This window comes from Vigna radiata, unplaced genomic scaffold, assembly GCF_000741045.1.
Source record: "Vigna radiata var. radiata cultivar VC1973A unplaced genomic scaffold, Vradiata_ver6 scaffold_108, whole genome shotgun sequence".
NCBI lineage: Eukaryota > Viridiplantae > Streptophyta > Magnoliopsida > Fabales > Fabaceae > Vigna > Vigna radiata.
Genome location: NW_014543429.1, coordinates 298291 through 314000, shown reverse-complemented (window position 1 = coordinate 314000; position 15710 = coordinate 298291). Strand labels below are relative to the sequence as shown.

General features: G+C 38.0%; 1 protein-coding gene across 5 annotated transcripts in view; it reads right to left on the bottom strand.

Annotated features, from left to right (window-relative positions):
• Window positions 1-250: 250 nt before the first annotated feature.
• The window catches only part of LOC106754416 (two-component response regulator-like APRR7), a 34594-nt gene continuing 19134 nt past the window's right edge, over window positions 251-15710 (bottom strand). For all 5 annotated transcript variants that reach the window (XM_022777955.1, XM_022777954.1, XM_014636425.2 and 2 more), the window contains one exon: window positions 251-605. In XM_022777955.1, coding sequence (XP_022633676.1) covers window positions 578-605 — 28 coding nt within the window. In that variant the 3' untranslated portion in view covers window positions 251-577. The remainder of the gene's footprint in view (window positions 606-15710) is intronic.

The window sequence follows — 15710 nt, the reverse complement described above, 5'->3', positions numbered from 1 at the left end:
AATGATAAAGCAATGATCTCTAACTCAACAGCTTACGGAGGTTTTAATTTTCAAAATTTTCTCCAATTAAACATAGTGTCATCATCTGTTAATATTCATGCATTTCTAAACGTACATTCCGTTTGCTGCGTGAAATTTGTTTCAGAGCCAGTTTATATTCCAGTTCTCATTTCCACCTTTGAAGATGGTGCAATTTCTTGATCCTGTTCGACCCATACACCAAAGTAACTAGGATATGTTAATCAACACATTTAATAGTTCAAGCACAAGATCATCGAAAAAGTTATTGAAATTGGGTACTGACTACAAGTTATCCTGTCATCAACCAGCATGACAATCTCTCACCACATAAATTAATTCAGGTTCCAAATGAGTTGGAATAACCAAAGTCATTATACATGAACACAAACAATCCCCAAATTCTACATGAAGACTTGTCGACCTTTCCTCGCATATCTCCATCACTATGGCATTGTGGCAAATGCTCTGAATCAGAATCACTCTGTCGTTGCCTCACTTGTCTTTTCGTTAGAAGACTGTCGAATAAATTGTCCACGAAATCGAGGTCGTTGTTCAGCTAACTTCTTTCTGCTCTGATATCGAACCTAAATTTAAACAACGTTGAGTTAGCTCCACAAAACAAATATCTCATCCAAATACTAGAAAACCCTTACTCTACTGAGTTTGACACAAATAGCTCTTCTAAATGTTAGGGAGTACTGGTTTTAAAAATTGTTTGTTTCTTTTTCATTTTTATTTCACTAGTTACAAAAATGGTCTTATTTTCACTTTGTTTCATACTTTCAAATGTAGTATATGAAATTACAAAAAAGAAAAAAAAAATTGCCTTCATTTCATGTTTGAATCTTTGAAATAAGAAATAAATTGAATAAACGTACATTTTTAATTCATAGAGTAAACAAGAAATGAAATTAGAAGCGCTTTCTCAAAAACACAAATAGATAGTGGTTAATATGAATATTCTTGAAAAGTTTTATATTTAACAGAGTAGCAAAGTAAGAATATCCAATATCAAACCATGTGTGGCTAAGTAGTAAAAGAGATTACCTAATACTGTGAATCACAGGTGTAGCACAGTAAAAATATAAAAATGGTAGAACTAATGGTTTAATTCCCTTGTTAATACTCTATTTAAATAACTCCAAACACAGAAATTGACTCCTTAAAAGACACACTCGAGCTTTACGAACCTTTTCGTGTATAAAGTGCTTATTAATAAAAGATCAAAAAATAGTCACTCCAAAAAACTCGAGTAGCGTTCAAACTGATGCCTTTATTGGTTGACCAATTCGCACTGGAAGGGAAAAGAAAAGGGCGTGATCCGTTTTCTTATTTCTTGTTTCTTATCTTTGGTAATCTGGGGCAGATTTACTGCTTAAAAAACCCAGGCTAGCCATTACCTCCTTGCTGCTTACATCGAGATCAATTGTTGCCTAAAAATCTATGGAGTTTTCATCCACAACAAAACCGTAGCCACCTACACCATGACCACCCCTAGCTTGTCTTCATCACAGCCATCGTGTTCAAAGCACTACGACCAGTTTATTTGGTAATTCAACCACCTCAACGCTGCTGACCACACTTCACATCAACCACCCTTCTCGGGTCAGCAACCAGACTTCACATCAAATCTATAGAACTGGCTTCATCACATAGATTGTAACCAGACATGCCCTCCTGTGTGTACTTTTCAGAGCTTCTGGGGCACATGAAGATCAGATGCTGTCCTGCCATAGTCAGTTCTTGATACAATTGGCCCCTTTACTCTCATTGGCCTTACCTCTCCACGTTTTGCTAGGTTATTGTCCTATTTGTGGCCATTAGAGGGATCCATCATCAATATTCATTCTTTAAGCCCTATTTTTTGCTACTACAGTGTCTGAAGGAGGACCCGAGGTCAATCTCCAACTCAATACGGTCCAAAGTATACATGTCCGAAAACCCTCATTAAATTCGACATTGCCTTCCTCTAACTAGATCAATGGTTTAAGAACTTGGAAGTGTAGACAGAAAGCATACTACCCAGGGTAAATTTTTGGTACGAAATCCATTTCAAGGTATTCTTGGGTGAAATTTTGGTGACATTGAGAAAAGGCCAAATGTATTTGAAAGGTCAGCACAATTTCAAGTATGGCTCAAGATTTATTAATTGTTATGAAGATCATTCTTGACAAAATAATAATGAATGAAGTTGCTTTGAGACAAAAGTTGATAGTTAAATTGGTAGAAGCATGTGTAAATCAGAAGAAAATTACCCTATATAATGGAATTAGAGAAATCAACAAACAGTGACTGAATCCAGATAGAATTAAACTCCTTCCAAATATGGAATAGCCACTAAGCAAGTAAAAACAAACCCCTGGGTGATGAGAAGAGCCAGCCTCTACTCAAAATCACCATCCAAAACTTCAAAAAAAGCCCACACCCCCCAAACCCTTTTTCATTTGGGTACCTTCCCTACTTATATACCCCTTTTCTCTCTCCCTTTAGCATTGCAGAAAAATTGGTTTAGCATGATATGACAAAACATTGAGAAAAGATAAAGGACTTTACAATGAAGTTAGGCGTTAATATAAAGCCTATCTGCTTTAGATAATGCAAAGAACCGTTGCCCAAAATAATCAATCGTGACAAGCAGTTGTGTGCCATAACACAGATTGTTGATTGGTGGGCAGAGCAGTCGCAGAATCTCCAAAATACCCTTATTTTGTTATGGTAATTTCAAAATTAACATACTTATTTAGGTAAGTTTCTAAAACTATTTTCTCTCGTGCAAGCCAATTCTTCTATACCCAAAACCTTCACTCTAGTTTCTAAAACCCACATCTGCACACTATTTTATTCTCCAGCAACCAAGTTCTTTTCCAACTAATGGACCATTAGGCAACACTCCATTTTTCTCTTACAGGTTTCTTATTTTCTTTATGTTCCTTACTTTTTCCTCATATTTTGCTATTTTTCTTATAAAAGCCACGTTAAGCATCATTACGCTGACACCCCAAACGACATTTATCATTTGCCATCATATGAAAATTTCTTAAACAAAAAGAAAAACCCATTCTTTATTTATTTACTCTCTTTCCCTTTTTTTTGTTTACGCATTTTTTATGATTAGTTTCTCTGTTTTGTTATTTTTTATTTACTTATTTTCCCTTTTATTCCTCTTTTTAATTTGTTTTTCTCTGTCCTGTCCTCTTTTTGTTTTTTCCTATGTCTGTGTTTCTTTTTCTTGTTTTTGAGAGCAGCGATAATTTTTTTTTATTCTAGATTTTGGGTCGTTTTTGTATTCTATCCAGCAAAACAACTAAGGCATTTTACTCCTATCAAAACACCGACAATAAAGAGATTCCACGTGAAAAATAGCAAACTCAACTGCTAGCACGTCAATGGCATCTTCAACTGCAATGTTAAAGCTACTAGTGAAAATATTGACAATGCAATGAAGTGGAATATCTTAAAGGTCAAAAGCAACAGGAAGAGTGTGACACGTGCTTTTTGTGGAAAAGCATCTAGTGGGCGAATTACAAGAGCCCCAATCATCAAATCAGAAAGAGAAAAACTATGAATGCTGTTGGAGATCAGCGTATATCAATCAGAATCTGTTGGAGATCAGCACATATCAATCAGAATAATTCAATTCTGATTTGTACAGCTGATAATAAAATTTAATGTAAATAAGATCAGTTTTAATTCCTTATTTAGGTAGAGCATTTATAGGGAGAATTATTTTCCTCATTTTTAGGGATAGATTAGTGTGCAGATTTATTCCCTTTATTCTATTTATACTTTTTTTGTATTTTTCCCAAATCAGAAAGTATACATCGTATTTTCCACAAGGTATCAGATCTGAACCATCCCTAACCTAGCACTACCAACCATGGGAGAGAACAAGGCAGAAGGTTTGGTCTCCAGTTCAGTCAAAGGGGCTGCTCTTCCTATCATTGGTGACAAATTGAATATCAAGAACTGCCCCCAATGGGTGCGATCAGTTAAGGTCTTACTTTAAGAAAAAGGGAAGGAAGGTTACATCACAGGAGACTCCAAGTGTCCAGAAAAGGATGACCCCACCTCAACAAATGACAACTAGGAAACAGTTTGGTCATGTTATGGTTGCTCGACATCATGACCAATGAAATTGGGGAAAATTTCATGTACTATGGCCCTGCCAAGGAGATGTGGGATGTAGTGAAATAAACCTACTCAAATGTGGACAATATGTCTTCAGTATTTGAGATTAAGAGTATTGAATATAGTAAAACTAAGTATAGGATTAATCTCCCTTGTGTCTAAAACAAACATAGGGTAATATATTTATAATGAAGAATGATACAAGTACATATGGCAACCAAACATAAATATGGTAAATAGAAAATATTGTTAAAAAACAATATCAACAATATCTACCAATATCAAAAGTCTATGTTTCCCTAATTAATATAAAACAATATTTCTAACATTGGCAGTATTTTAATACACTCAGTAAATAAGGTGATTTCTCAGTCAGAGTATTTTAATACACTCAGTAAACATTGGCAGCAATTGGACATACTGCATCCATTGAAGGCCAACAATGACAGCAACAGGGAACCAGCTTTGTCCACCTTCTTAGTTTCCTTTGTCTCATGTTTTTGTTGCGTTTTGGAATTGCTTGGAGCACCTCCTTTGAAGGGATGTATAGAGTGGGGCACATGACCTAAGCTTTTCGAAGTGCTTCCAACACACCTTAGTTTGAAGAAGGCACCCTTGTTTTTGGAGAAGAGGAAGAGTTGATCTTGACCCAACTTTGGAATGGTACATGGAGAGCTTGGAGGAGGCTTGGTTGACATCCTAGAGGGTTAAGGACCTGGCATCACCCTTGGGGTGCAAGGTGTCATCACCTAGGCCATCCTAGGTAGCCCTAATTTTGTGTTGCCCTAGTTTCTAGAATCCATTTGTGTAATTGCTATGAGGTCCTTCCGAAGCCTATATAAGGAGACCCCTTCCTCACTTGTAAAGGATTGAACATTTTGATTACAGCGTGATTTTGCTTCAGCCATCATGTGTAAGAGCTGTGAGAGTGCTCTTTCATGTTCTTGCACTCCCTTGTCTTATCTTGAACCAAGGTTCAAGAGGCGACAACCACCACTCAACTTGGATTGGTCCATCCTCCAAGTGGAAAACCACCATCCCCTTCTTCTCCCTCTCTTATTCTTTTCATCTTTTGTTTTCCTTTATCTTTCCAAGTTCTTATTTGTTTGTCATCCATTTGTATTCACGCAATCTACATTATGGTTTTTGTCTCCATTTTATTTGCTTAATTAAGTAATCATCTCCTTTCTCTTAAGCTCTGAGAAGGCGTAGCTTCACATCTAGATTACCTTTTTGATTATCTTGAGGTCCAGTTGGAATCTTCTGTATAGATTCACAAGGGCACATATCAGACAATTGGTTCTCTGAGTTTGTTGAATTCAAGTATTTAATAAAGGTACCAGATGATGCTTCACAAAGTGGTACACCTTGCTAGAAAAGTCAGATGAGGTGTTTCCTGGAAGTGTAAATGCCTTGTAGAGGTTTCCCCTTTTAAGGGAAAATGATTTTAGAGGAACTAACGGACTTACGAGTGAAAACGGCCACAAGACGATGAATGGTATCCATCAGATATTACCTTATTAAGGTAGTTTTGAGCTCGGTCTGATGAACAAAAGGAGGTATGATCCTTTCCAGCTTAATACTATGCTTTGAAAGGTGGTGTCAGAGAGTAGACGTAGTTTATGAGTGATAACTTATATGCATGGTGATATGTATGCTCGTGCGTTGAACAATGTATTTGAAATTTTTTATGTGATATACATGTATGTACATTTATTTTTCTTTTAGTTAGCTTATCCTTTTTATTTCGTGTTTGTGATGTTTGTTGCAATGACCATGTTGGAACATGTGAGCAGATAATACAACAGGTGCTGAGGATGGCCGTCAATAGCAGAAGCAAAAGGCCTTTGTAGTGTAGCTAGAATATTTGTAACAAATCATGTTTTGTAAAATCTCTTTTAAATGTTAATTAAAGGAATGGATTAAATGTGTATGTTAAATTTCCTATACTTGCGCGATATCTAAAATTTAACTGATCATATACCTCCTCGCCTAGCCAGACCTGTCTGATGGGCTAAAATGCAGTAGACAAGTCTGCAGGGCTATGATTCATTAGACAAGGGATAGGAATGAATTATACGGGTAATGTAACACTCAATTGCGGGGTGTTACATTGGACTTCACCTCCTCCAAGCTAAAGCATTAGAAGTTGAACCCAAGGCTACGACCAACTATTGTGCAACAGTACCTCCAAATAGTAAAAATTGTGCCATGTGGCATTATCCGTGTGGCCACCTAAACTTTACATACTTCAAAAGAAAATGTTTTCAACATTATTCATTAAAAATCAGGAGTTGTTTCAATGTGAAATAATGCAATTGTCCAAACATACCCACCTCAATACTATAAACTGTCTCACCCTTTCTCCCTTATTCATAGGATTATACGGGGACCATCACAGGCAAATAATGTCACTAGATCAAGATGGTTTGTCACCCTCATTGACGATCACACACGTGTCCTTTGGGTTTTCCTAATGAAGGAGAAATCAGAAGTTGGTAGAATATTTAATTTGTTTCGTACTACGGTGGAAACACAATTTCAAAGCACGGCTAAGTTGCTGACAGTGGCATATTCCTCGGCTAGTCCCCCCACCAAAAGGGGTAGAACTTCTATTCACCTCAAACCAAGAAATTTTACCACACGTTTTATAGAAATCAGCCTTATTAACCGTAAGTTGGCATTCAGAGGGAGAAGAGTTGTCCAAGTAAAGTGGTAGAATCCCAACTTCTGGGATTTGACCTAGCCGAATTTGCCTAATAATGCAGAGCCAACTAAGACTGCACCTGCAATAGCAAATGCAGAGAGGAAACTGCAGTAGCAAATGCAATGACAGATGAGACTGCACTTGTAGCAAAGCCAACTACAAACCACATTAAATGCACTAGAAACTAAATCAACTAAAGCTAGAGAGAGGATTGCATCTCACCGAAATCATGGCCCTGCTACATGAGAAGACAACTGGACAACATACTTCAAGAAGAGAAGGAAGGGAGAAGAGTGTAGCACAACTCCAAGGCAAAGTCATGAATCCAACCAGGCTTCAAAAACTGAGTTTTCCTTAGGTAACATCGTTTCTAGTCCTGAACCTAATGATGACGTTGACAATCCCGATTGAGAAATGTGTCCTACAGAAAATTGTCACGAGGTATAGGTCTTTTGTGGCATCCCTTGACAGCACACATATCCCAAGGAATGTTAGAGTGGCACTCCAACAGCTGGAATGGGCAACCGCAACAGGAGATGTCTAGGCCTTGATCAAAAGTGGCACATGGTAAATCACAAAAGGGTTTATGGACTACGAAGAGACTTTGGCATAAGTGGCCAAACTTAATTCAATTTTGGTCATACTCTCTTTAACTGTAAATTTAGATTGGCCACATTATCAACTAGACATCAAGAATGTCTTCCTAAACAGTGAACTAGTAGTCTTTTTGCAAAATTCCCCTAGGACTTGAATCATCCAAAACCTCAAGCACGGTGTGCAAGCTCAGAAAATCTCTATATAACTAATGAGTGCATATTTATATCCATATTTATGTTTTAAAATTCAAATTTTTTATAAGATTCTTGTGCTAAAATGATTGATTTAAAGTGAATTTGTGACGATTGAATTTATTAGCTTTGGGAATTAAAGATACTTAAAATATGATTCTTAGTTACATAAATTATTTTGGATGTTCTAATATTTATTTGTATAACTGAAGTTAGAATCTTGTTCATTTAAAGCATAAAATTGAATGGTCAAAGCTAGTCTAATCTAGTCAACTCAGGACTCCTATGCAATTTTGAAAAGAAAGAGATGGTTAAAGTGAAATTGGAGGAAAGTTCTAGACTTCTGTGCAATTTTGAATAAAATAAAAAGGGTTGAAATGTAATTTTGGACAAGTTTAAATTTGTTAGATATTTTAAAAGATAATTTGAAGAAAATATATTTAAGATATTTTAGTTGATATTGTTAAATAATTACCTTATTTAACAATATCAATAAATATCAAAAGATAATATATGCTAAATCTTTTTGAATATATTATCAAATATTCTCAAAATCTGATTTAATCTGTTGAATATTTGGAAGATATTAGATATAAGATAAAAGATTTTATCAACATAAGATTCAGAATCCAAGCCCAATCAAGCCTATATAAAGAGACCTAGGGGAGGCAGAAATCATAATTCATTCACTAAGACTCCTCCACTGGAAGCCATCATCCACCACTCCTCTCACTTCTATTTCACCATGTGTTTCACTTTGTTTATGGAGGGCTAAGCTTTTAGGACTATTCCACTGTAATTTCATTATGAATTCTGAGATTAAGTTGAATTAATACAATTGTTTCTTTTGATTATTGATTTGAATTATTCTTCTTCTATGTCTTTCATCTCTCAATCATATTAAAAGCAATGACTTTTGCATCATAAGGTGTTTGAGTCTACATGCATATTAATCATGAGTTCAAAGGTTTCTAGGTTTGATTGAGAATCTACTTTGATTGAATTTAGGAACTTTCATATGATTAAACGAGTTTTTACTATCAATTGAAAATGTACTTTGATTGGTTGTGATAATTTCAATTATAATTAATTAGGAATTTACTTTGATTAATTAGCTTTTAATTGGTTAGGAAATTAAAGAATAGATATGATTAAACACAAGAGAATTTGATTGAGAAAATACTTTTATTGAATTCATTGTGAATAATCGAGAAAAGTCTTGCATTTGATTGAGAATCTACTTTGATTAACTGCATGATCGCCCTCAAATTAATTAAGAATGTACTTTAATTAATTTGGAACTTAAACAATAATCAATTGAACAATGATATGTGGATAACCGATGATAAATCTATCTTGGAAAAGAAGTGGAATTAGCCTATTTCATCATAATTGTTTTTAAGTTTCCTCTTTTATTCTTCAAACACTCTTCAAACATTAATTCCATTAGCATAGTTTCTCACTTTTATTCTTGAGCATTGCATAGCATTCATAAGAGTCAAATATTGAAAAGCAATTCCTTATTTGTTGGAAGACGACTAAGGGTTACTTTAACCCTATCTACTTTGTTGACTACTGACTTGGCAATACTGAAGTTGCCTTGAAAAGTAGTATTAATTTGATAGTTTCAAAGACAGCGGATCACTGAGAGCATGGTTCAATGGATTGACTTGAGTTGTCAAGGAAGACAGGTTCAAACACTCCATGGAAAGGAAGGTAGCCTTGTTCATTGTTATGAAATAGTGAAAGAGATGAAGGGAAATCTCCCTTGTGTTAAATACACACATAGGGTTCTCTATTTATAATAGAAGAAATATGGGCTAAGCCCAAAATACAAATAAGAAATATAAACAAACTAAATAAGAAATATAAACTAACTAAAGATAAGAGATAAATATAAACTAAATATAATATTTCTAACACTCCTCCTCAAGCTGGAGCATACAGATTGTATGGACCAAGCTTGGAATAAATAAACTCAATTTGAAATATATGATCTGTCTTCAAGAGTGTGTGGCAAACAAATGCGCAATCACATGTCGACGAACAACTAACAGCACCATGAAACTTCAAATAGCACCATGAAACTTCAAGTGGGATGACTTTGACAAAGGAGAACAATGACAAACTTCAGGGACTGGATTGCCATCAAGTAAGGATGGGGCTTGCATCAAAACTACAGGGATTGCCATCACTGACTGANGGGACCTGAAGTGGCTAAAAGCGACAAAACTACAGGGAATGTCATCACTCACTAATGGGGCCTGTAGTGGCTAAAAGCAACAAAACTACAGGGAATGTCATCACTGACTGATGGGGCCTGTAGTGGCTAAAAGCGACAAAACTGCAAGGACTGTCATCATTGACTAGTGGAGTCTGAAAGCCTAAAACCTGGTTCATACTCCCCCTCACAACGAACGGCGGAAATGACGGCGCGCCGATGACAGATCATAATGAGCTCTTATTCATCAAAGCACCCAAAAACAAATCTGACAGATTTGACAAATGGTTGGTGAAATTGTTTCAACCCATAATTTTAGTGTTGAAATTTCTTGGTGTTAACCACTAACTATCCTTGAAGACCTTTCAGAAAAGATAAGATAGCGGAAGTAGTAGAGGTAGGACTGGCAACAGATTGTGACAGCAGTGACTGATTGCAGTGGCGGCACAAGCAGCAGATGGCAAGAAGGTCCAATCGATGCAGCACGAGAAAAGGGAATTAGAACCCATTCGTGGCGGCATACACCAGAACACAGATACGAGAGGAAGATTCCGCAATCCGAAAGTGTGCAGCGAGAAGACGAAGATGCTGAAGACAATGACAATGGCAGCAATGGCTGCTTTAGAGGGTCATACCGAAGAGAGGAAGCTCTGGCAAGAAGACAGGCAGAGGCACGGTGTGATTTCGACACCGGGACAGCGGCGCGTGAACAGTACGTGTCCGAGATCTGTAGGAGAAAGACGGCACGTGGAGGCACGTTGAGCGAAATGAGACGGTGGTCGGCGGCGGACGATGACCGGAGGCGGACAGATTTGGCGCTCGTGGCAGCGCGTGAATGGGAGGTAGCCATCGGAACTAGTGTGGTTGGCCGTCGCTCAAAGAGGTGGTCCAGATCCGCTGGTCACCGGTCAGAACTGCGACGGTGTACGGCAGCGGACGACGGCGAAGGATGATGACCGATGGCGAGTAGCGGCGATGCACAGCGGAGGCAGTGGCCTTTCTTGGATGCAGCAGAATGACATAGGTCGAAAGACTTTTAGTAGGGGCTGCCGGAGGCCATGGCTGCCGGCCGCCGGCAGACAGCGAAGACAACGGCTAAAGAATCAGAGAACCAGGCTCTGATACCATATGAAATAGTGAAAGAGATGAGGGGAAATCTCCCTTGTGTTAAATACACACAGAGTTCTCTATTTATAATAGAAGAAATATGGGCTAAGCCCAAAATACAAATAAGAAATACAAACAAACTAAATAAGAAATATAAACTAACTAACTAAAGATAAGAGATAAATATAAACTAAATATAATATTTCTAACAATTGTTTATGTTGATGTAGCTATCACAAAAAACAATATTATCAGATCAAGCATCTAAAGGGAATTTGAAGTCAAGGACTTGGATCAGCTCAAATATTTTATGGGGATGGCAATTGCTTGGACAAAAAATGTTATTTATGTATCAAAATGGAAATACAAACTGGAATTACTTCAAGAAACCAACATGCTTGGGTGCAAGGCAGCCAATACTCCCATAGAAGTGGAAAGTCCACCAGCTGATTAAGATAGATATCAAAACCTAGTTGGGAGGCAAATCTACCTGATGACTTGACCCAAGCCCAATTATTTTGGTTTAGCATTTCTTTTATTTTTATTAGACATGTATAACATGTGTTAGGCATTTGGGACTTTTAATCCTATATATAGACATGCCAACACATCTTGCAATCACTTTTGAGCATAAATGAATTGTCATTCTATAGAGATTACTCCAGAGCAATTCTGCTCTACCTTGAAAGTCAAGGCTAGAGAATCCCAAAGGATCTCCTCTAGCCACCTTCCATCTCATACTACCATTTCTCTCATTTCCTTAATCAGATTTCTCACTCCTCTATAGCATCCATCTCACCACTCCACTGTTTGGCATGCGTCATCTCTCGCTGCGTCATCAGCTCTGCCATGCGAGCGTATTGCCTCGCGAGTTCCCTCAATACAGCGTCACTTCCTTTTTTCATTTCATCCTTTCACGCCGAACCCTATTTTGCTTCCTCTCTCCCCAACGGTCTCCATTGTTGGCTTTGCCATCACCAAATCTCAACTCCGTCACGAATCCAAGCCCAGGACAGCCTCTTCTATCAGGTTTGTCACCATTCCATCGATTAGAATCTCACCACGATCTCTTTTACCGATTGAAATCGGATTCTAGACACTTCCACTGTTTAAATCTTCCTTTGCTTCGATTAAAAGCTTTTCCTCCGATCAATCTCCCCTTTCCACCGATTATTTCACTCATCCACCGATTAAACCTCTTCTGCATCAAAACCCTAGAATATCCACCGATTAAATCTCCAAACCTAGGGTTAGCCTTCGTCTTCAGTCTTCCGCTGCATCTTCGACTTCCAAATCGTGCTTTCCACTGCTTCTTGGATTATCAGCTCGAACTATGTCAGACTTGATGTTTCCTCGCTGATCTGTCGCGGAACGGACTCATCACTACCTAACTCATACTAGACCTAGTATGTTGTGAGCTTGGCTAGTTGCTATACATTTAACCCAAATGAAGCCCACATGAAAAAACAGCAAACAGAATCCTCCAATACCTCAAAGGCACACCAGGTCAATGGCTCTACTTCAAGAAGAACTCAAACAGAGGCATTGAAGTCTATACTGACTCAGATTGGGCAGGATGACCCTCTCTTGTGTGGGGAAACTCCGTGACTTGGAAAAGCAAGAAGCAATTGATGGTGACAAGGAGTAGTGAGCACCAAAATTCAAAGTTAAGGCTTATCTGTTTAGGAATCTGGCTTAAGAGGATGCTGGATGAAATCAGAATTCCTATGAATTATGCTATTATGTGACAGCAAAGCTACTATAACCATTGCAAAGATCCCAGTCCACCATGATTTGCAAATCATGTGGAGATTGTCTTACACTTCATTAAAGGAAAAGCTGACCATGATATTATAAGTGTTGACCATGTTTCATCATTCAGACAAACAGCAGACATCCTGACAAAGGCTCTTCCAAGGAACACATGAAAACATTAGATCCACTGTGAGTATGATAGAAATCTACCACCCCAGATTGGGGGGAGCGTTGGAGATCAGCAGATATCAATCAGAATCGTTCAATTCTGATTTGTACAGCCCATAATAAAACCTTAATGTAAATATGATTAGTTTTATTTCCTAATATAGGTAGAGCATTTATTGGGAGAATTATTTCCTGGTTTTCAGGGATAGATTAGTATAAAGAATTATTCCCTTGTATTCTATTTATACCTTTTTTTGTATATTTCCCAAATCAGAAAATATACATCATATTTTCCTCAAATGCTTTAAGGATAGGAGGATGTTAAATTACAATTGAAGGTGTCTTATGTGCAGAAAAAAAAAAAAAAAAAAAGTGTTCTATTTGGAGGGGGTGTAAGAAATTTCTTGGCTTCAAAATGGAAAAGGGCCTCTAACATCATCAGCTGAGGTGACTTTACCCTTTGCCAAGGAGAAAATGTTTAGGGCAAGATTATTAAACAATAGTGTTAATTTGTAAGCTCAGTTTTCGTGCTCACACAAGCAAATTGAGCTGAAATGGTTTTGGAATAAAATCTCAATACTAAGATAAACTCATGCGGGATCATACAAAACTGCTCAAAAGTACAAATTCATGTCCAAGTTAGCAAGTCACCTCCATACCCATTTAGAGTGTTTCAACACCCTACCACTCCTCCAAAGATCGTTGGGTCACAGAAGCAGCACATTTTGACCAAAATTCATACTGGCAGCTAGCTGTTTCACTCATGACAACATCTTGCTAGGACATGACTGTCCCTTGAAGGGAGTGCCACTGTCTTTACATGTCACAGCACAGAAAAGCTAAAGAATATTGTTTAGAGTGTTAGAGATATTATATTTAGTTTATATTGTGTTTATGTTAATTAGGAAAACATAGTACCTATATGTTTATTAGAGAAACATTGTTCTTATTTTATTTTATTTTATTCTTACATATTCATTTGTATTTGGGCTTAGCCCATATTTCTTCGATTATAAATAAAGAACCCTATGTGTATGCAAAGACACACAAGGGAGATTTCTCCTAATCTTCTTCCTATTTCATATGGTATCTAGAGCTTAGGTTCTGATCCGGCCTCTTCCACGGTCGCAGCCTCCACAGCCTCCGCAGCCTCCGCAGCCGCCGTCGGCGCCGCCTTCGCCAGAGCCGAAGCTGGAGCCGTTGCCGGAGCCTCGCCGGAGTTTCGCCGGAGCCGTTGCCGGAGTTCCAGAATCGACCGGCGACCACTCCATCTGAATCGCCTCCTCGTCCTCTTTCTGGATTTGTGGTCGTTGCGCCAATTGGAGCACGTTGAATTTTTAGGCTTTCTCCCTCTCCATAGCTATCCAACGTGATGATCGGAGTCTGTCTCGCCAGTCAGACCATCCTACTTCATCAAATAGCATAGACAACCCTACACTCTTTCAGGAATTTCTCAGATGGTATGAGGACTGTCAGCACTCTAGTTCCACTACATCTGCTTCTGTTACACTCACAGGTACTCCTTTTGTTGGTCTGACTCACTCTCTCGGATCTTGGGTCCTTGACTCAGGTGCCACCGATCATATCATTGGTAACAAGTCCTTGTTTTCTTCCTTGTCATATCCGGATAATTTATCCTCGGTAACAATGGTTAATGGGTATAAGTCTCATCTCATGGTATTGGTACTGTTCATATTTTTCCGTCCATGTCCATTGATCATGTACTTTATGTCCCTGGGTCTCCTTTTAACTTATCCGTCAGTCGTCTAACTCGTTCCCTTAATTGTATTATTACATTTACCAAAGACTCTGTTTGGTTGCAGGACCGGAGTTCAAAACACATGATTGGCATAGGACGTGAGTCTCATGGCCTATATCATCTCCGCCCTTCTCCACATGTTGGCGTAATCATGGAGTCACCATCCCTTCTTCATGCGCAATTAGGTCATCCCAGTCTTGCCAAACTGCGTAATCATGGAGTCACCATCCCATCTTCATGCGCAATTAGGTCATCCCAGACTTGCCAAACTGCAGCAACTTGTTCCTAGTTTGTCAAAATTATCAAGTTTGTTGTGTGAGTCTTGTCAATTAGGTAAACATACTCATAGTTCCTTTCCTCGTAGTGTTTCACAACAAGCGTCATCCCCCTTTTCATTGGTTCATTCTGATATTTGGAGACCTAGTCCTGTTAAGTCAACTTTAGGGTTTCAGTATTTTGTTACCTTTATTGATGACTATTCTAGGTGTACTTGGTTGTTTCTAATGAAGAATCGTTCTGAGTTGTTTTCTATTTTCCAAACTTTTTTCCATGAAATAAAAACTCAGTTTGGGGTTTCTATTCGCACGTTACACAGTGATAATGGCCGTGAATACCTTTCTCAACCATTTAAACATTTTATGGCTTCTCATCGTCACCAAACCTCATATGCCTATACCCCTCAACAAAATGGGGTGGCTGAGCGCAAGAATAGACACCTTATTGAAACAACTCGTACACTTCTAATCCATGGTCAAGTACCCTCACGTTTTTGGGGTGATGCAGTTCTCACTGCATGTTATCTCATAAACCGCATGTCGTCTTCTGTCCTAGATAACAAAATCCCTCATTCTATCTTATTTCCTCAAGACCCTTTACATCCATTACCTCTTAGAGTTTTTGTGTCTACATGTTTTGTTCATGATTTTAGTCCTGGTCTTGATAAGTTATCTCCTCGATCTCACAAATGTGTCTTCTTAGGATTTCCGCGGTCACAAAAGGGCTATAAGTGTTTTTCCCCTTCCCTCAATCGTCATTTCATCTCGGCTTATGTCACTT